General features: G+C 46.5%; 1 protein-coding gene across 2 annotated transcripts in view; it reads left to right on the top strand.

The window, feature by feature from the left end:
• The first annotated feature begins 2,509 nt into the window (after window positions 1-2,509).
• SHISA9 (shisa family member 9) overlaps window positions 2,510-20,796 on the top strand; it is a 291,767-nt gene continuing 273,480 nt past the window's right edge. For both annotated transcript variants that reach the window (XM_079945064.1, XM_079945063.1), the window contains exons 1-2: window positions 2,510-3,497; window positions 13,691-13,818. In XM_079945064.1, coding sequence (XP_079801190.1) covers window positions 2,812-3,497; window positions 13,691-13,818 — 814 coding nt within the window. In that variant the 5' untranslated portion in view covers window positions 2,510-2,811. The remainder of the gene's footprint in view (window positions 3,498-13,690; window positions 13,819-20,796) is intronic.

A 20,796-nucleotide genomic window follows, 5' to 3' on the forward strand; every position in this document is an offset into this window, starting at 1 on the left:
CGGCACTCTGCATCCAGCTGTGCATTTCCCATTTGCTGGCCATATGACCTTGGACAAAGCCCTTATTTGAGCCTCAGCTTCCTGGACTGTTGCAAACATGCTGGAGCAGAACTTCCTAATTCTGAATTAGTATGTGGAAATATCCCAACCCCTCTGCATATCTGTCTCAGCCCTAGGTGTTCCTTTCCTCTCTCAGTTTAAGACAGGGTCTTGCATAAAAGGTCTTAGTTCATTAAAACAGCCTGTACATATTTTTCAAGTGTTTCCCGTATCCACATTGTTCTAGATGCTGGGGGACCCTGTGAGAGTCAAGGCCCTTTCTGCCATGGACTTTACATTTCAATGTGGGAAGACAGAAAAAAAAACCCCCATAATGTCAGGTGGATGGAGAGTCTGGAGGCCTATTTTAGGAAGGCACTACCTGCGGTGGTTAGAACATAGGCTCCTGAGTCAAATTTCTTGGGTCAAATGCCAACGGCAGCACTTCCTTGCTGTGCTTCCTTGCGCACCTGGTTTAATTGCTTTGGGCCTCAGTCTCTCCCTCTGTTGTGTGAGCTTGGTAAGATTACCTAAAAGGTAGAGTTAAATGAAGTCAGTCATTCAATGGTTCAGCAAATATTCCCAGATTGTCTGCTAGATGCTAGGCACTGCTCTAAGCATCCTCGAGGAGGTGATTTTAGAACAAGCAAGCTTAGTGGGTATGTTACAAGCATTGAATAAACGTCAGCTGTGGTCAGCTCTCCCACACCAATGCCTGTGTTTGTAGAGACTTACACAGTGCTGGTGTGTGTGGGTGGACAGACAGTCCACACTGTCCTGTTTTGGGGATCCCATTATGATGAATCCGATGAGTTCAGACTACACAGTCTCGTGCCTCGTCCTGATGCCTTTAATACATGATACAGCCCATAATTCAGTGAGTCTTCCAGGGCTGCTACACCCCTGGATACATTCTATCAGTACTGCCCTGGTGTGTTTTTGTTGGAATAGGGTCATTCCTGCAAGTCTTTGGGGGAGACAGTAGGTGACCGTTTCTTCAAAGAGAAGGCACAATTAGCTGAACTGCGTCTCATTCTGAGAAAACTTGCAACGGAGTCCCAATAAAACCCCATGCTTTTTCAATTAAGGGGACACCCCCACCCCTGCCGTATGTCATTTTATATGTGGCCCAAGCTCTTGGTTCTTTGAAAATGCCCTGAGAAGCCCTTGACTGCAGCCAAATGGAGAGAAGGGTGGTGGAAACATTTCCCTGCAAATCGCCTAGCCTACTGCTAAGTGTATACTTAGTTAATGCAATTAAAAAACAAAACGCAGGGGCGTGTGGGGATCTAAATTTGGTGTAGCAGCTTTGGTACAAATCCTGTTTTAGGGGCTACTGGAGTCAAATTCAAGCCGAGGAGAGGAAGAAGTGGGAGAAATGGGAGAGGGCCGACGGATGGCTGGAATCGGCTGATTTGAGAGAGGGCAGGTTTGGAAACACTGACTGGCGACGGGAGACTGAAAGCCGAGGAGGCAAGGCCCGGCTCGGCAGCTCCCGGTGAGGATATCAAGGGAGGTGGAGGGTCGGTGGGGACAGGGACCAGCCGGCTCCGGGAGACCGATGCGCGCGGGCTCCAGGTCCCGGAGGGCAGCTGAGGCCGGGCGCCAAGGCCTTGCGCTGCACCAGATCTGGGCGCGCAGAGGCGGCGCCTTGGTGTGCCCTCCTGTGGAGCGCAGGGAAGGCGGCGACGGCGAAGAGGGACAGAGTGGCAGGTCTAGGGGCCTGGGAGAGTCCCAAGGAAAGACGTTCTGGGACAGGCCATTGCCTCGGCCTTGGCCGCTTCCTCACCTTACCCCTGCGTTTCTTTGACTTTAGTTCATCCCGAGCCCCTCTCCCGGGGGTGCTTACCCCGGGCCCAGGCGCTTGCCACCGGCCTTCCCAGCTCAACCTTGGTCCTCGCCTGGGCCCCGGGAGTTGAGCCAAAAGGGTGGCGCCTCTGGCTGGAGGGCACAGTCGGGGAAAGGGCAGGGCGGCTCCGCGCCACCTGGGAGGGGTGATCCTGATCAGACTGCGCCCCAGTCTGTCTTGGAGTGGAAGCTACCTGGCCTGTCCCTCAACCCTTCGAGTCACCCCTTCCCTGGTGGGCCGACTCCAGCCGCAGCTGCTGCGCACGCTCCCGGGAAAAAGCCCCGGGCGGAGCCGCCTCTGCGCCCGGAACAGGTCTGAGCCGCGGCTCCCCTCCAGAGAGGGCGCGGGAGGTCCCGCAGCCGTTTCCACCTGCCGGGAAATCCGAGCTGTGCTTCAGCCTCTGCGGCTGCCGGAGCTCGCTCCTCTCCGCCCGCCAGCCAGGCTCAGCTCTGCACGCCCCCCAATTGGCGCCCGCCAGCCCGAGTCACCTCTCCCGCGCCCCCGCCCCTCTCCAGCTCGCTCCCGCCCCCTCGCCCCCCCCGCGCCTCCTCTGCCCGCCCTCCTCCCCCTCCCCCTTCCCTCCTGCCCTCCCTTCATTCCACAAGTGTTGCTTAGCTCTCTCCGGCGCACTTGGCCAGCTGGAGAGGTGAGAGGGATCCTGCGAGCGGGCGCGGGGCGGCGAGTCCAGAGCCGGCGGCCGAGGGGAGGCGCGGACAGACCGACTCGCCCTTGCTCTCCGGCCCCCGCCTCCCCCTGTGGCCATCCGGACCTGCACCCCGCGCTTGCCCCCGCTCCTCCTCCCCCCGCCCGGCCGGCGCGCTCCTCCCCGACCGGCCCCTCGGCGCGCTGCGCGCTGGAGGCGAACGCGGGCTGAGCCGAGCGCAGTGGCCGCCGACCACCGAGCGCCCCGCGCCGCTCCCTGCATGTGCGGCCCGCGGCGGCTCGCAGCCCCCGGCAGCAGCCTCGGCAGCTTCGGCCGCGCCTCGAGAGGCGGCTGCAGCGGCTCCAGCGGCGGCCGAGCGGCCGAGCCCGGGCTGGGAAACACGATGCGCCGCGTCCTCCGGCTGCTCCTCGGCTGCTTCCTCACCGAGCTGTGCGCCCGCGTGTGCCGGGCGCAGGAGCGAGCGGGGCACGGGCAGCTGGCGCAGCTGGGCGGCGTGGTGGTGCTGGCGGGGGGCAACCGCTCGGGGGCCGCCTCCGGAGAGGTCGGTGAGGGCGTGGGGGTTTCGGACGCACCCCCGACCCGGGCGCCCACGCCGGACTTCTGCCGGGGCTACTTCGATGTCATGGGCCAGTGGGACCCGCCGTTCAACTGCAGCTCGGGCGACTTCATCTTCTGCTGCGGGACTTGTGGCTTCCGGTTCTGCTGCACGTTTAAGAAGCGGCGACTGAACCAGAGCACCTGCACCAACTACGACACTCCACTCTGGCTCAACACCGGCAAGCCCCCAGCGCGCAAGGACGACCCCCTGCACGACCCCACCAAGGACAAGACCAACCTGATCGTTTACATCATCTGCGGGGTGGTGGCCGTCATGGTGCTCGTGGGCATCTTCACCAAGCTGGGGCTGGAGAAAGCGCACCGGCCCCAAAGGGAGCACATGTCCAGGTGGGCTGCCTTCCCCCCCCCCTCCTCCGGGCTCTCCCTACTCTCTCCTCTCCACCTTCCTGGAGGCAATGGCGCTCCCCCCGACCCTCGCTTCTCCGCGGGGGTATGTCACCCGGGCAGCCAACTTGGGCTGAGAGCGCAGAGAGGGGACGCTGCGCTCAGCACAGGTGCGGACATGAGCGTGTGTGGGGGTTAGGGGTGTCTTCTCCTCCCCCGCGCTCTTGCCGCCCCCTCCCGCCGAGGCTTGCAGCGGGCTTGAGACACACAGTCCCTGGGAACCCGTGGCTCCGAAGTCTTGGGCTTTGGGGAGGGGGTCCAGCCTTCGGATTCCAGATACTAGCCTCTAGGTAAACAGGGGCCAGCGAGCCCGAAAGGGAAGGGGGGCGTGTGTGAGCTCGCGCGCGCGCGTGTGTGCGGGAGGGAGGGAGGGAGGCAAGGAGTGTGTGCCGCCTGCAACTCGTACGACTCGCGAAAATGTGGCGAGGGAGGTGGAGAGTGCGGGGAGGGCGAGAACAAAAGCTGTGCTTGGAGCGGCCGCCTCGCTTTCTCCGAGCTGCCAGGTCCCTGGAATTGGGACCTCGCCACCCCTCCCCTTAACCCCCTCGTCCCGCTCTCCAGTCGCCACCTCTCCCCGCCTGGGGCAGCGACCTCAGCTGCGCGCTGCCCCCCCTTGCCCAGGCTGGCGTGGTCTCCAAGGACCGGAGCCTTCTCCCCGCGTGCCTTCACCCCCCAGATACTCTGATTCGTCAACTTCCCCTTTTGCCTTGTTCATTATGCAAGTCTCAGCACGAGCAGGTCTCAGCAGATGGGAGAAGGCATTTGGGATTAACGGAGCTATTTGCCTTTTGCTTTTTTTTTTTTAAGTATCTAAATCGATTCGCACGACCTAGTAACTTTGAGGCGGAACACGCAGACGCGAGGACGCAGCCCCCGGCCGGGGTGAGGCCTGCGGTTGGTGTGAGGTCCGGGCGGGCGGGGTTGAAGAGCGCCGGGTGGCCTGCGAACAGCTGGATGACTGGGGCGCCAGGTTTATTCTTTTTCCGAATATGGGCAACAGAGTCGCCATGTGTTCCCCCCATGCCCCACCCAACACACACACACCCCGCACCTCCGGGTGCCAGTGTGCCCGCCTAAAAAATCTCAACAAAGAGACCCACCAAAAATAGGCGAAGGAACATCACCACCTCACTAGTAATTATTTTCTACTTATACTCAGATTATCCGATTTTTTTTTTTCCAGATGGGAAGAATTTGGGGGAAGAGGTGAGGAAGTTCCTCTCGGTTTCGGTCAGTAGGGAGGTGTGGATGGATGTTGAGGTCTGGAGGCACAGAAGTAAGCTCCCAGGGCATTCAAGAAAGCCTGACCTACTAAAAAGAGTCAAGAGCAGGCCCCGCCCACCTCCCCGTAACCCCAAGGTGCCCGATCGCCAACCGCATGGGCCGGGTGGTTTCACTTCCCCCACTGTCCTCGCCAAGGGTCTGTATTAAGGTGAGAGTGAGACACGGAAGCAGGGCTGCGGCAGAGACTGTTGCCTTGGTAGGGAGATTCACCCAGGGATATAGGTAGACTGCCTTGCAGATTTCGGCTTAATTCCTCTGCTGAAATCTCCTTGGAGCCTTTGCCTTGCAAACCAGCTCTTACAGGAGTCCTCCTCCTTGTTTGGTTGGGATGGGGGTGGAGAGGCCTGAAGAGGGAGGTGAGAAGGTGGAGCGGGGAGCTAACCTTTGGGCATCTGTGGGAGAAAGATGCTAGCTTCAGGCCAGCAGGGACTCAACTTCCTGGTCCTGCCCCCTTGCAGCTCTGTTTACTTCAGCCCAGCAGGCTGCAGCCACATTCTTCTGCAGGTATCGGAAGAGGTCTGCTTGGAGGTGAAATCTAGGCGTACCCAGTCCTGGGGTAGCAGAGCCTCAACACAGGCTCTCCTTGCATACATTTTGGGCATTCCAGCATGGAGTGAAAGTATGTACTCCTGAAGAGAAAGGATGGTTGATTCTTACGTGCAACTCCTAAAGTATAGTTTTCAACCTCGGCTGATGTTTAGGGTCACCTGGAGTGCTTTTAAAAGAGTCCTCTTGCTGGGAGCCCCACCCTAGATGGTTCAAATCAGAGCCTCTAGGGTGGGGCCTGAGCATCCTTACTTCTGTGTATCTCTCCAGGCTTTACAGTGTTCAGCCAATCACTGTCCAGGAAAAGGAAGTAACATTCGCTGAGCACAGTTCTGGGTGCCAGGCGCTATACTAGAGGTGTGTGTGTGTCTGTGTGTGTGTGTAAACATTTTCTCGTTTAGTTTGCACAGCGATGAGACAGGTGCTAATTTAATTCCCACTTACATAGGAGCAAATCATAGCTGAGGTTGGTGGCTTGCTCAAGGTCACACAGAAAGTTGTGCGATCCCTAGTCCCCCGGTTTCAGCTGTGTCTGGGGCAGATGTTTTCAGTTTGAGTGAGCGTCAGAATTTGGGGAGCGTCCTAAAATGCACAGTCTTGAGTTCGATCCAGAGAGATACTAAATCCATCCGTCTGGGCCTCGGAAATCTGCATTTCACCACTTCCCTGAATGGCTCACGTAAAGTGGTCCACACTTGGAGAAACACTGGTCTTGATTCGGGAATATTTTACAGGGTTGAGGATGGATGAATTCATCCAGTGTGACTCTTACTTATTTACATTCTATTGCTGGTTTTCCCCGTGTGTGTAGCCTTTATGTGTATTTCTGTGGTGCTGGGGGCCGCCCCAGGTTCTCACCAAACGCATCCTGCTCTGCTGATGCAGTTAATCATTTCAAGTCCCAGCCATGGCAGTGGCCTCATCCACTTTTGCCTGCACGGGGCCATGGGATGCTTGGGTGGGGCCAGCACACCAAGCTCGGCATCAGAGAGACTATACGGTGGCTTCTAGGTGAAATTAACCTGCTGGCTGCAGCCTCTTCATTTACTTTGTCTGCAGCTGCTAGGGTCACTGGGATGTTCTTACCTCATCCGAAAGTATCTTCTCAAAGACTTAACAGCACGTGCTGCTCCCACGTCACACCCTGACTGGTATTGATGACCAGTGTGCTTGTGTTTGAGGAGGTCAGTTTCTAGGCTCAGAGTCCTGGGCACATCCCACGCTTCCCTTTGGGCTGATTAGGACTGAAAAAACGGAAAAACAGCAGTTCCAGGAGCGTGCATGGACCTTGCTTGTGATGTTGGGAGAACTGTACAGATGCTCATTCAGCAGCTGTAACAGCTGCCACATTCAAGCACAATTTATTGGAAGAAGTGACTGCAAATGGTGGCCAGCTATGGGTACCAAACCATGCAGACCTGTTTTGTTTGGTCTGCAAGGTATTTCTATTTAGGTATTCTTATTTTTAAGTTTTCCTCAATTTGTTATTGTGAAACATTTTAAACATACAAAAAACTTGAAAGAAGAATAAACACGAAGTCCAGTATATCTTTCATCTAGAGCAGGGTTTCTTCCCCTTACACTGTTGACATTCGGAGCTGGATAATTCTTTGCTATGGGCGCTGTCCTGAGCATTGCAGCAGCCCTGGACGCTACCCACTAGGTGCAGGTAGCACCCACCCCACGCTTCATTCGGGACAATTAAAAACGTCCTCAGGTGTTGCCAAAAGTCATCCAGGGGCAAAATCACTCCCAGTTAAGAACTGCCAATTTACATGGAACAATTAGGAGTATTTTGTCCTGTTTGCTCTCTCTCTCTTCCTTCTTTCCTCCCTTCCTTTTTTCCTTCTTTTCTCCTTCCCTCCCTTCCTCTCTTTTTTTCCTTTGTTTTTTGGCTGAAGCAGTTGCAAATAAGTTGCAGACATGATGCTTCATCCTTGAATACTTCAGTGTGGATCTCCTAAGAACAAGGACATTCTCCCACATAACACAATTCCAGTATCACACCCAAGAAAAAGAACAAAAATTCCGTAACATCGTCAAATAGCCAACTGTATTACTGTTTTCCCAGTCATGTACCAGAAATGTCTTTTAGAGCTTTTAGAGTTTCTCAAACCAGGATCCAGTCAAAGCTCACTGCCTTTGGCTGTGAAATCTCTTTAGTCTCTATTAAGTATGGTGTTTTAAAACCAACTTAGAACCAATTGCCAACATTTAAAAACTGAGAGATTTCACACAGAAATCCAGATTTCTGATTTCTCTTGAGAAATGGATAGGTCTGGTAATATTGGACCTGCATATTCAAACAGCAACTGTTCCCTTTAGGACCCTCTTAGGTTTAATCTCCAGCCCCCGCCCCCCCCCGCCCCCCCCAGCCCCATTCACTCAGTTATGTTACCTGCAGTCCCCAGAGAGGTCATCAGGCTGATCTTAACAGAAATGGGCTCAAGTCAGATGGCTCCAGATTCAGTCCCAGTTCAGCCACTTAATAGCTGTGTGACTCTGGGAAATTTACGTCACTTCTCTGATTCTCAGGTTCTTGCCTACAAAATGGGATGATGAGGGTCCCTATAGCATAGGCTTGTGTGAGGATTCACTGAGACTGGGCTTAGAAAGCTCTTAGAGCAGGGCCCGCCATATGGTCACTGCTCAGTGACTATTACCCTTTATCATCATCCTTATTACTGGAATTTTCTAACCCTTATCTACCGAAGTGGGTGAAGTTGTAGTCTGGAACTCTGTGTCTAGCCCTTGCTCTGCTATGACTGTTTAGCTGTGTGACATTGGCCAAGTCTTATAACCTCTCTGGGCTTGCATTTAATTTTAGCAGAAGGAGTGGCAGGTTCACAATAGGAGAGACGATCCATGTATGACAACATTAGATGCATTGCAACATTAGACAACATTAGATGCATGCATGGCCTGGGTGATATTGAAGAACACTTGCTTTTACTATTACTATTTACACTTCATTTTACTATTTTGCCATAAGCTTGTGTGTAAATTCTCATTTAATTTCATGTCCCACCACAAGGAGGTCCGCCTTATGACAGTCTGCCTTTCACAGAGGCACAGATTGCTTTCCAAGAGGATGCACAAGCCCCTAGTGAGTGGAGGAGTTGGACTTCAGGCCCAGACAGTCTGAGGCTGTAGCACGGATCCTTGACTACTAAGCTGCACTGCCTTGGATCACTGAGATGCAGGACTTCAGTCTTTGCAGATCACAGAGAGGTGCTCGATGCCCTGCAAGTAACAGTGCACACATCAGGGCCAGTTCACGGAGCCACTGTCAGATCAAGACTAGGCATGTTTTCTGCATCTGCCCCTGGCAGGGCCAGCCCCTTGGCAAAGGCATCGGTAAGAAATGACCTTGGGGCAGGAAGCTCTCTACACTCGAAGCCAGTAGGGAACACACGTCATTATTTTGCCCACCTTCAGACAGAATCTGAAATCCAAGTGACAAATTATGTAGCACAATGTCCTGTGTGTTTTTCAAACATGCTTCACAAGTATTGGAGTCTCTTGCAAAGAAATGGCATCAAGTGATATATGTCCCTTCTTCCCTTGCCTTTTCTCTCTTATTCCAGCTTCCCTTCCACCTCCCCTTTTTCTTACACATTTATGGTTATCTTGTGGCTTCCACCAGCTCCCCAGGCTGGAGAAGCCCATGAATGCATATACTGTTGGCCATGGAAAAGTCTAAATTATTTTTCTTTGCAGAATATGTTTGCTTCTCTTTGGGTACTGAGTCCTTACATTTGAAAAATCAACTTTAACAACATTGCAAAGCAGTTATACTCCAATAAAGATGTTAAAAAATCTACTTTATTGGGGTCTAATTTACACAATAAAATGCACACACATTATCTGTACAGTTTGATGAGCTTGGACAAATGTCTACACCTGTATAACCACTACTCCAGAAAGGTACCTGGTGCCCATTGCCCTTAGATCCTTGAAAAATAAATGATGCTTCTGGTAAAAGAGGAAATTCTCAGGAATCCCATTCAAGTGTTTAAAAGTCAGGACATAGTTTAGACCTTGGAACCCCTGGAGGCTATGAAGCAAGATGCTGGAACTCTGAGCTTTGTTCGGTAATGCTGGGGTCTTTTATTTGCTTTCTGTAATTGGAAAGAAAAGGGATGCAGCCTTTTCTTTTTGTTCCTCAGCTATGCCACGCTCATTGCTGCTTTGGAGTTGTTGTGTTCGTTTGCCTCAAACTCTCTGGCTGGCCCCTCCTCTGCATTCAAGTCTCAGCTCAATGTCACCTGTCTGAGACGCTGTCCCTGACCCCACAGGCTTACTTACTGACGCCCCCCTCCTTGCCCCCTCCAGCCCATCACTCAATGTTATTTGCTTCATTTCACATTACAGTCTAAAATGAACTTAATAATTTACTAGTTTACTAGTTTATTATCTGTCTCCTTCCGTTATCTTTCACATTAAGGAGTGCAGGGATGCTAACAGTCTCTTCCCCATCTGTCACCTGTGTCCTAGTACGGTACCTGGCACATAGGAGTTCTGATTCCTGACATTCTGGTTTATATGACATAAGGTATCTCCTCATTCAGTCATTCATTTGCTCATTGATATATTCATTCAATAGGTTTTTTAAATTTTCATTCAATAGGTTTTTATTGAGTACCTTTGGTATACCCAGCCCTGTGCAGAGAGCTCTGAGAATGCAGCAAATAGTGCAGGCACAGAGCTCATGGTCAAATGGCAGGAGACAGGTAATGTACAAGTAAATATACAAGTGAAGTGATACTAAGTTGAACCTTATGAAATTGCCAATATTCCATCATCTTCAACCTCAAAAATGGCAATGTTTTAACATAACAATTTGGAGCTGGGTTAAGGGATATCAAGGAAAAGTGTAGTTTCTTCAATAAGGTGCCTGTGTTAGTTAGGGTACTGCAGAGAAACAGAACCTCTAGGAGATCTATCTATCTATCTATCTATCTATCTATCTATCTATCTATCTATCTGTCATCTATCTATCTATGAAGAGATTTATGCAGAATTGCCACACATGTTAATTGAAGCTGGGAGGTCCAAAATCTGCAGAGTCAAGGTCCCAGTTTGAGTCTGAAAGCCTGTAGGTCACCGTAGAAACATGAAGAGCTGACGTCCCAGTTTGAAGGCCATCAGGCAGGGAAATTCTCTCTTACTTAGGGGAGGGTCAGCCTTTTGTTCTATTCGAGCCTTCAACTGATCGGATGAGGCCCACCCCATGGAGGGCAATCTGCTTTCCTCAGTCTATCAATCTAAATGTTAATCTCATCCAAAAACACCCTCTCAGACGCATCCAGAATAATGTTTGACCAAATCTTTGTTCTCTTCAGTCAAGTTGACACATAAAATTTACCATGACATTACCTTTAGGATCTTGCTATTCAGATGGTAGCCTGTGGACCAGCAGCATCTCCATCACCTGGGAGCTTGAGCAGAATCTCAGGCCCTGCCTCAGACACCTTGAATCAGAACCTGCATCTTAACAAGACCCTGAAGGTAATCTGAATGCACATTCGAGTTTGAGAAGCACCTGAAGTATGTGTCACACATAAATACCAATTCCTTGGGCATTTGTTTGGCTTGTAGTACATAGTTGGTTCTTTCCACTAATTCACTAATTTTTAAAAACACATCCCTAATTGTAACATTTTTTTAGCATACACTCCAGTATGTGCACATACCAACAAAAATTATGTACACTATAGCATTTATTATTTTTTAAAATTTTATTGAAGGATAGTTGATTTACAATGTGTTAATTTCTGCTGTACAGCAAAGTGATTCAGTTTTATATATATATACACTTTTTTATATTCTTTTCCATTATGGCTTATCAAAGGATATTGAATATAGTTCTCTGTGCTATATAATAGGGCCTTGTTGTTTAGATACACTATAAAGCATACATAAGAACAGAAAGATTAAAGTGAGCTGAAGGTGAAATAAATTTTTACAGTTTGTTGCCAATGGTGCTGACTTCGTGCAATCATTAGCTCATCTCTCAAAGCCTAATGTGTGCTGAGGATGAAGCTCATCATTCATAAATAAATCCATAGTTTGAATAGTTTTCCTGAGAGCTTTGATTATTTTTGGCTGACTTCATTTTGATCTGAATAGGCCATCATTGTTTTAACCTTGTGAGAAGCTGTTGAAGAGGAGGGGAGAGTCCAATCTGTCTTTTTCCTGTGCTTGTGTCATCAGTATTATCTCCAAGCTGTGGTTTTGTTATGGGGGACATTTTTAAGCCCCACGTCCACGTAGTGATGGTTAGCCTGGTAAAACTAGATACTTTGCCTGCACATCCGCTTTAGGGGTGCACATAACTGCAATACAGGTGATGCAGCCTAATGATGGTGCCACTGCTAGCCAGCCTCCTTGGTCCAAGACTCCAGATTCTCACCATCTGACATGGGTATTCCAAATGAGGGCTCCAGCATCAATTCACATATTAAATTTATTTCTTATTCTTAATGACTAAAGACCATACACAGAAGTTCTCATGTTTCCTTGCCCCATGCCAAATTATTTTAGGCAGTCCCTGAGTGAGTGGACCACATCTTGAAGACTCTTTGTCCAGGATGTGCGGGCTCTAAGAATCCCTGTCTTCACTGCATGCTCTGGGAAGGGCTGCCTTGGAAAAAGTATGGCTTGGCTTTTAGGTGAATTGCATGAATTTTGGCACTCAGAAGAAGCCCAGGGAATCTGCCGATGGCAGTGCTGACCGAGTTCATGGATAGACTTATTGAATATTTACTTTGCTGTCCTCTTGAAAGTCCGAATATTCTGAAATTTTGGAGAGACTCCTTAGAGAATCTGTTGATATCTATGGCTTCTTCTTCGAGAAAAACGCACAAATAAAATTTCCATTCAATTCCAGAGGAGTTCAGAGATCCCCTGAAGTTCATATAAAGAGCCTGTTTAAAAGTGAAAAAAGGCAAATTAGGTTTGGGAGGCATCTATTCTATGTTTCAAACATTCCTTCCCTGCAGCCCCTTTGAGTTTCAGGCCTTGCTTACTGCACAGAGTAGGAAGGAGCCTGGACTCTGATTTCAAAGACACTCAGATTTGTATCTTAGTCCCTCCACTGATTAGCTGAGTTAACTTGGGCATTTTTTTGTTTTGGAGAATGGATAATCCACATCTTGTAACATTATCCCCCTTGTTTGCCATAATCCAGCTTTATTGGCCTTCTTGCTTGTCCCTCAGATACCTGAACTCTTTCCTGCCTCAGGACCTTTGCACTTGCTGCCCCTCTGCCCAGAATGTTCTTTCATCGTCTTTATGTGACCAACTCCTTCTACTGCTCAGGGCTGTACTCAAATATCACCTCCTCAGAAAGGCTTTTCCAGACCACTCCATCTCAGTATATTTAGGATTAAAAAAAAAGTGTACAGAGACTTCCCTGGTTGTCCAGTGGTTAAGACTTCACCCTCCCAATGCAGAGGGCCTGGGTTTGATACCTAGTCAGGGAACTAGATCCCGCATGCCACAATGAAGATCCCTCGTGCCGCCACTAAAACCTGGCGCAGCCAAATAAATAAATATTAAAAAATACTAAGAAGTGTACAATTCAGTGGTTTTTAGTGTATTCAGAAAGTTGAGCAGCCATCACCACTGTCTAATTCTAGAACATTTTCATCATCCTAAAAAGAAACCCATCACTCATTAGCAGTCACTTCCTATTTCCCCTCCCACACCCCCAGCCCCTGGCAACCACTAATCTACTTTGTCTCTATGGATTTGCCCATTCTGAACATTTCATGTAAGTGGAATCAATTCACCTCTCTGAGTCTTTGTTTACTCATCTGCAAACATAGAGTAATAATCCTCATAAGATGTTTACATGCTGCTTAGTTGAATTAAAGTATGTAACGTGACTAGTATAGTGCCTGGCTTACGGTAAGTACTCAGTAAATGTTACTTATTGTTAGGAATAGTGGGCCATTGCTGTACGTGAGGTGTTGGTATCTAGGGTTAGTCATAAAGGGGAACTAAACTTGTGGGGTGCAGACATATTACATATATTCATCATGTAATCCTGTCAGCAACTCTATAAAGTAGGTAACACTGCTATTACATCACTATTGTGAGAGGCATGTGAACTGTTCTGCGTGAGGTCCTTATGTAATCTCTAATTGCAGTGATCTTACTTACTAATGTCTTTTTTTCCCCTCTGCCCCTCAGTAGAATGGCAGCTCCATGGAGGAAGGGGTCTTGTCTTTTGTTCATAGGCCCAAGTATGTGCCAATCATTGTTTTGAATGAACAGATTTAAATTTTCTCTTCTTTCAGGGCCCTTGCAGATGTCATGAGGCCACAGGGCCACTGCAACACTGACCACATGGAGAGAGATCTCAACATCGTGGTCCATGTCCAGCATTATGAGAACATGGATACCAGAACCCCCATAAATAATCTTCGTAAGTACAGCTGTGCGATCCATTCCAGTCCTGTGTGGGGACCCAAGTGGTGGTGACACCACTCCAGATTTCATGGTGTATGTTTGGGTCCATGAAGAGCTTCTATTTGTTGAATAAGAAGTTTTATTTTATCTCTTCTGGATCAAACTGTGTTTGGCATCCTCAGATTTCACTTGGTTTGTTTCTCTGTTAAAGAGTGGCCCACTTGGTGGATTTCTCATGTTTGGTTCTTCTATTAGCAGAACCACTTGGGTGGTTCATCTTGGTTGATCTGTTAACTAATGGCCCTCTTGGTGGGTTCATCATGGTTGGGTACCTAGTTAACCAATGGATTACTTGGTTGGTTCATCTTAGTAAATCTGTTAGCCGATAACCCATTTTGTTGGTTCATCTTGATTGGGTAATCTGTTAAGCAATGGTTCATTTGCTTATCTGTCTCCCTCCTGAGGTAGACCAATTGTGTCTTTTAGGTTTCGTGCTGCTTTCAGTTAACAGACACTGGTTCAGAAGAACTAGATTTATTTTTCATAAAACTAGAGTTTCGTAGATATCATCCACAAACTCTGTGTGTGTGTATGTGTGTGCGTGTGTGCATGTGTGTGGAGTTTTGAGTTGTGGTTATGTTTGGGGTGGGTGTGTATGTGTGATTCAACAGTAGCAAATTGTTCCATTGTTCTTCCAGGAAAAAAAAAGCTGCATTTGCTATTGTGTTTCAATATGTATTCTTTAGCTGATGGAGCATAGTTGGGGATCTTAGTATGGTCCCAAAGATTTTCTTTCCTTTCAAAGATCTGTATATACAACATACATTATGGAGCTGGTGCACTGAGAACAGGGAGTGGGGAAAACAAGATGGTTTTGTTTTTGACGGTACCGTGGTTACTCCTAGCAATTATGTTTTCAAGTAACCGCCACATTAAAGTAATGTGGAGGGGTTGGTTTACAATAACAAAAGCCAGACAATTTAAAGGATGCATTCAGTTGTGGCTGGAGGTTCTTAAAAACAGAAACATTTCTGGCAGTGCACATTTTTCTAGTCTGGGTCGCCTTTGCTAAAGCTGCACGAGGAGCGGCATTGGTGTTTTATTTGCTGAATCATACTTTTGGACTGGTTGCAAATTTTCATGCTCAACGGGTAGAGGAATAAGCCTGTGGAATTTGACATAGGTGATGAAAATTCTCTGATTCTGCATGGTGACAGTTGTTCATGGCCTTGGAAATGTCGCTGTATGTTGGCAAAGTCAGTGTGTACATGGTTTGAAAATGGGTTACTAAGTAGGTCTTAGGTTTCATTATATTAAATAATCTGACATTATTTATTTGTGAACTGGACCATAAAATGATATGAGAAATAGCCACATTTTAGAGCAAAATACACCAGCCATTGGAAGTTTTATGACCAAATCTCACAGCCCTGAAAGATATGGTAAATTGCGCCAACTCTGATATGGGAATCATATCCAATTATGGTTTTGATGGAAATGAGCACATTCTCCTTCAGAATGCACTGGGAAATAAGTTGAACCTAGGTGTATGTGAGTCCCAAACATCATAAGTGAGTGATTACGACCATGAAGTAGAGAAAGCGGAAATAGTATTGAGTCCCTGGCTATAAAAGGCAGCCATTGAAAGTTTCTCATTTGAAGTTTCAATTTTTAGGATGATTTTGAATCAGCACTTGAGTGGAATAACAAAATCATTGAAGGCACTCAAATTTCACCATTCCATCAGGCAAAAAGGGCAGACGACATTAATGAATCTTGCTTTAATAAGGAATTAAAAACAAATATTTATCTTTTTGGTTGTGTTGGGTCTTAGCTGCAGCAGGTGGTCTCCTTAGTTGTGGCATGCGAACTCTTAGTTGGGGCATGCATGTGGGATCTAGTTCCCCAACCAGGGATCAAACCCAGGCCACCTGCATTGGGAGCGTGTAGTCTTAACCACTGTGCCACCAGGGAAGTCCCTTTAGTAAGGGATTTTTGTTTAAAGTTGTACTGAGAATAAATTACTGTTCAGAGATGGGTGTCCAGGTACTGAGCAATTCAATAGTCTCCTGTGACAGGCTAACTTGGTTTATTTATGATTCTTGCTTTTAGTCTATATTTGTGTTTCAGTAATCAATGGTCTTTTTATACTAAGAAAAAAAATGTGTCTTGTAATATTTTACTGGGTAGAATTACACCAGAGCATTCCTGGCAAACTACAGGGGAGAATTCCAGGTGTTATGTCACAAACACTGCATTCTCATAAGAATTACCACAGATATTAATTTCATATAATTTTGCTAGGTTGGTTCAATCCTTATTTCCAACTGTTTTTGGGACTATCTGAAAATAAGAAGCATATAGCCTTTCCACAGATTTACATTAATAAGTTTAATTGATATAACAAGTTAATTCAGTAGTTGGTAGTGATTCCTTGTAATTACATGTTTGTCTTTTGTTGACTTACAGGAGCTCTTTATATATTGTAGACATGTGGGAAAAATTTGCATGTTCAGAACAAAGAATGATTTGGGAAGTTCATTGAGAAGATAGGACTAGATAACTGATATTTATCAGTTATTAAATGTTCAAGAAGCCAAACCGTCACCAGAGCCCACTCTGACCAGTAGAGAACTAGGAGAGAAGGAATTCTGTCTAATAACCAGAAAGTAGGACCAGATCTTGGTACCAGAATTAGCATGCACCTATTGAGTATAAAACCCTTTTCTGGACATTATGGGAGCTACAAAGATTTACCATTACAAAAAACGGAATGAAAGATGCATCTATTTGTGATACAACAAGAAGGGACACATCGTGCCATTTTTAGGGTGTTCTTCACTAAACATTCAAGTTGCCAGATTTGACTGGAAATTCGATAGGCCCAACTTAAATGTTATTTTCATCTCTGTTCAATTACTCACTTGACATTGCTTTAGAATAATCATCTCCATATATTTATCTCTCCTCCTCTTGATACTAAAGCTGGATCACTTTATGATCGTTCCCTTATGCTTTGTTCAAATGCTAAGAGAATCAACAGTCAGTCTGGAAATCTGGATATTTGGAAGGAGGGGAGTGGAGAAGGACTAGGGTGAAGGCAAATGGGGGCAGAGGGCTTCCATATGGGGAAATTTTTTGCCAACCTTTATCAGTTTTGTGAAGCTGATTTTTCCGGTGATAGGCAGGACTTGCCTTTTTTATCTGAAGATGGATTTTTCTTCAGCAGATGCTGAAGGGTCTTTCCAGGCATTCGGTGATATTGCCTAAAAATATTTAGTCTGATAATCAAAAGGTCTTGGACCTCTTTGATTAACAGGATGTAGATTCAGATGAGACAGTGATCTTCTGCAAAGGCTCCTAGGCGTCTGTGTAGTTGCAGTTTGCTTTTGAAGGCACATTTTGTCCTCAAGTGCTGGGAACGTGCTGTCTCCCCGACCCCAGCCTCCCTGCCTGCCAGTGACACCTCCCACCCCTTTTGAGAGTCCAGGGTAAATGTAGGCTCCCTTTGGTGTTAAGAACGGGATGAACCTTTTTTTTTCTTCTTTTCTTTACTTTTTTGGCTGCACCAGCGGCTTGTAGGATCTTAGTTCCCTGACCAGGGATCGAACCTATGCCCCCCGCAGTGGAAGTGCAGAGTCCTAACCGCTGGACCGCCAGAGAAGTCCCTAGTGTTAAGAATAGGAGACGTGAATGAGGGGCTGTGGGGACACCATATCACCTGGATCACTGTTTCTCAACTTGTTTGTGTTAAAAGCACACTTTTTTTTTTGAAATAAAATTTTAATTTGGGGATAATTGTATATTTATAGAAAAGTGGCAAAGATAGTACACAGAGTTCTGTATATTCCTCAGCCACTTTGATTTTAACATTTTAACATCAAGTACATCTTACATCTTACTTGACTATAGTATGGTCAAAACTAAGAAATCAACATCAGTATGTTATTTTTAGCTAAATGGTAGATATTGTTTGAATTTCACTAGTTTCTTCCCTAATGTCCCTTTTCTGTTCCAGGATCCAATCCAGGACACTACATTATAGTAATATAGCCAACTTGATAGTAGAATTTTGGTTGTGCAATATTGGTTAATGATGTGGTGAAGGCTGGAATCAACACTGAATAAGTCAGCAGCAATTACAAAACCTTTATTGCCACCATATAAAAAGTGTCTCGCAGCGTCTATGAAAACATCTATGTTAAATTATTCACCTGCTCACTGTTGGAATGGAACCAGTTGCTGTCCTGACTGTGCTCTCACGTATACTCACGGGACAAAGGACCCTCACATTCCATACAAACATGCAACCCCATTTTGGAATGGGGTTAGTGTTACAGTATTTATTTCACGACATAATCTGAGCAAGTGAGATCTCACCCCAAACTCCAGAGAAATGCTAACTTGATATTTCAGGACACAGAGTCCATCAGAAAGACCAGGTTCTTATTCCAGCTTCTACTCACACCCCGTCCTCCCCCAGGACCATTCCCAAGTGGCTTTACAAGGAATCAGATGAAAAGCAAACCCATGATTTAGTTTCTGAAGAGGTTGTACAGCTCATACCTAGGGCCAAATGGAGTTCCATTCATTTGTCCATATTTACCAAGGCACCCGGGATGTCCCATACTCGACTTTTGGAGATACTGGAAGGAATATTCCCAAATACTTTTTAAAAACTGGAGGAATTACCAACAAGGACCTACTGTATAGCACAGGGAAGTTTCCTCAATATTTTGTGGTAACGTATAAGGGAAAAGGTCTGAATTACTGTGCTGTACACCTGAAACTAACATTGACATTGTAAATCAACTATAGTTCAATAAAAAATAAGTAAAAATAAATAAATAAACAAATAAGTAAAAAATAAATTTGGGGGTAATTTCCTAAGCAGGGCAGGCAAAAAGATAAATATAGATACAAAAGAAATAATGTGAGTTAGTGTAATAGTAACAGTAAACTGAGCAGACAGCATTCTAAACCCCTACCACATTGAATCCTACAGAACTTATTGGGTTGGTACTATTATTTTCCCCATCATAAGGACGGATAAACTGAAGTCAGAGAGGTTAAGTGGCTTGTCCAAAGTTCATACAGTTACTAAGTAGTAGAGCTGGGATTTAAATGGGGCCAGTCACATCCCAAGGTCTGTGTTTTTAACCACCACACTACATTACCTCTCCTTGTGGTACAGATGTTTGCTGAAGGGGGAAATATGTTAAGTGAACCTAAAGAGCAGTTGGCATTCCAGGAAAGAGCTGTTTCCAAAATACTCTCCAATATACTGTCTTGTGATGAGTCCTCCCTTAGGGATAATAACTAATATTTATTGAGCCCTTCCTAACTGGAGGCATTGTGCTAAATGCTTTGAATATATTAGCTTCTTTATATGCGAAGCAACCCTCAAACTGCCTAGGCTCATTCTTGCCTCAGGGCCTTTGCACATGCTGTGCTTCCTGCCTACAGCACAGGCTCCCAGGCCTTTTCCATCTCATCTCTTACCCTTATTGCCACTTCATTAGAGAGGACTTCCTTGTCTGCCTTTTTGGCCCCCAAATCACCTACTGTTCCCCATTTTCCCATTATCTCTTCATAAGTTTTGTATTCTCCGAAGTTGTAAACTCCACGAAAGCAAATGCTTTGTATTGTCACAACTGTACTCCCCACAGCAGGAACTGGGCTGGCTCATGGCAGCAGCTCCATAAATTTTTGTCTAATAAATGAAAAAGCCTATGGAAGAGGTTTCATTTTGTGGGGGATGATAGATGAAACAAAATGGGAAAAGTATTGTTATTATAGCTGGGTGACCAAATACGTGGGGATTCATTATTCTCTCTATCTTTGTGTATATTTGAAAATATCCATAATAAAATTAAAAATTAAAGAGCTTGTCCATGATATCATAGTTAATATACAGAGGAGCCAGGATTCAAGCCCAGGTCTGCCTGATTCCATAGCCTGAACCTTAACGGATGTACTTGGGTTATCTTCTGGTGAATCACCAGGCACAGGAAGGGTAGGAATCAAGACACCTCAGGGACTTCAGGAGGTGGAGTGGGTAAAACATCACTATCGTTTCTGTCCTTAATGTGCTCAATCACTGTCTTTTAGTTCATTTTATCCAGAGAGAGAAAATGTGATTGGTTTCTGACCAACCAATGGCCTGGCTTCCCTGGATCAGCTCTCTGGCCCCAGATTAATCAGTTGGGTGTGATGGAGAGTGTCTTGGTCTCCTTCTCAGGACTGTAGTGGGACTAGGTCTCCAAGAAGGCTGTGTTTGAGTAGCAGGGTGGAGATTGCTGTTGTAAGCTTCCTTGGGGCAGGGGCAGGGTTTACATTTGTCTCACTCTGCCCTGTACCTCCAGTGCCTAGTAACTACACAGTGTTCAGTGGATGTTTGTTAAATGAAGGGCCGCACGCATGGACGAATGAATGCCTAGCACGAGCTCCGTAAGAGATCCAGGGGAACCCATTAGCAGGACCCTTGGGATTTTGAGTTTTGAGGGAACTTGGCGATTTCAACTCATATGAGGCTTTAACTCTCTTCTAAGAAACGACAGCTACCAATACTGTTGTTCCTGAAATGACTGGACAGGATGGTCTTTCCACCTGAAGATCTATGACTGTAATGGTTGTGGCACACAGGTCAGCAAATCTTAAAGCTGATAAGAGTTAGGGGGTGGATCTATACACTAAAAACATTTTTAGGTTCAGTGCCATAGCTTGAGTTGACTTTGTGTGGTTTTAGATCAAGAGCTCTGGTTTTCTCTTCAAGTATTCAGTGTTATAGATGAGATCCTGACATGTGATGATGCTCATCAGATATTAGACAATATATCTTTGAGATGGTTCAGTGAGGGCTTGGGGGATATGGGCTTGGGAGGTGGACATGGTTGGCTTGGGTGTCTGCTTTGTCATCTGTTAGCTGCGCAGTCTTGGAAAAATTTATTTAAATCTGTAAACTTCAGTTTTCCATTCTATGAAAAGAATAAAA

This window comes from Stenella coeruleoalba (genome assembly GCF_951394435.1).
Source record: "Stenella coeruleoalba genome assembly, chromosome: 15".
Taxonomy (NCBI): domain Eukaryota; kingdom Metazoa; phylum Chordata; class Mammalia; order Artiodactyla; family Delphinidae; genus Stenella; species Stenella coeruleoalba.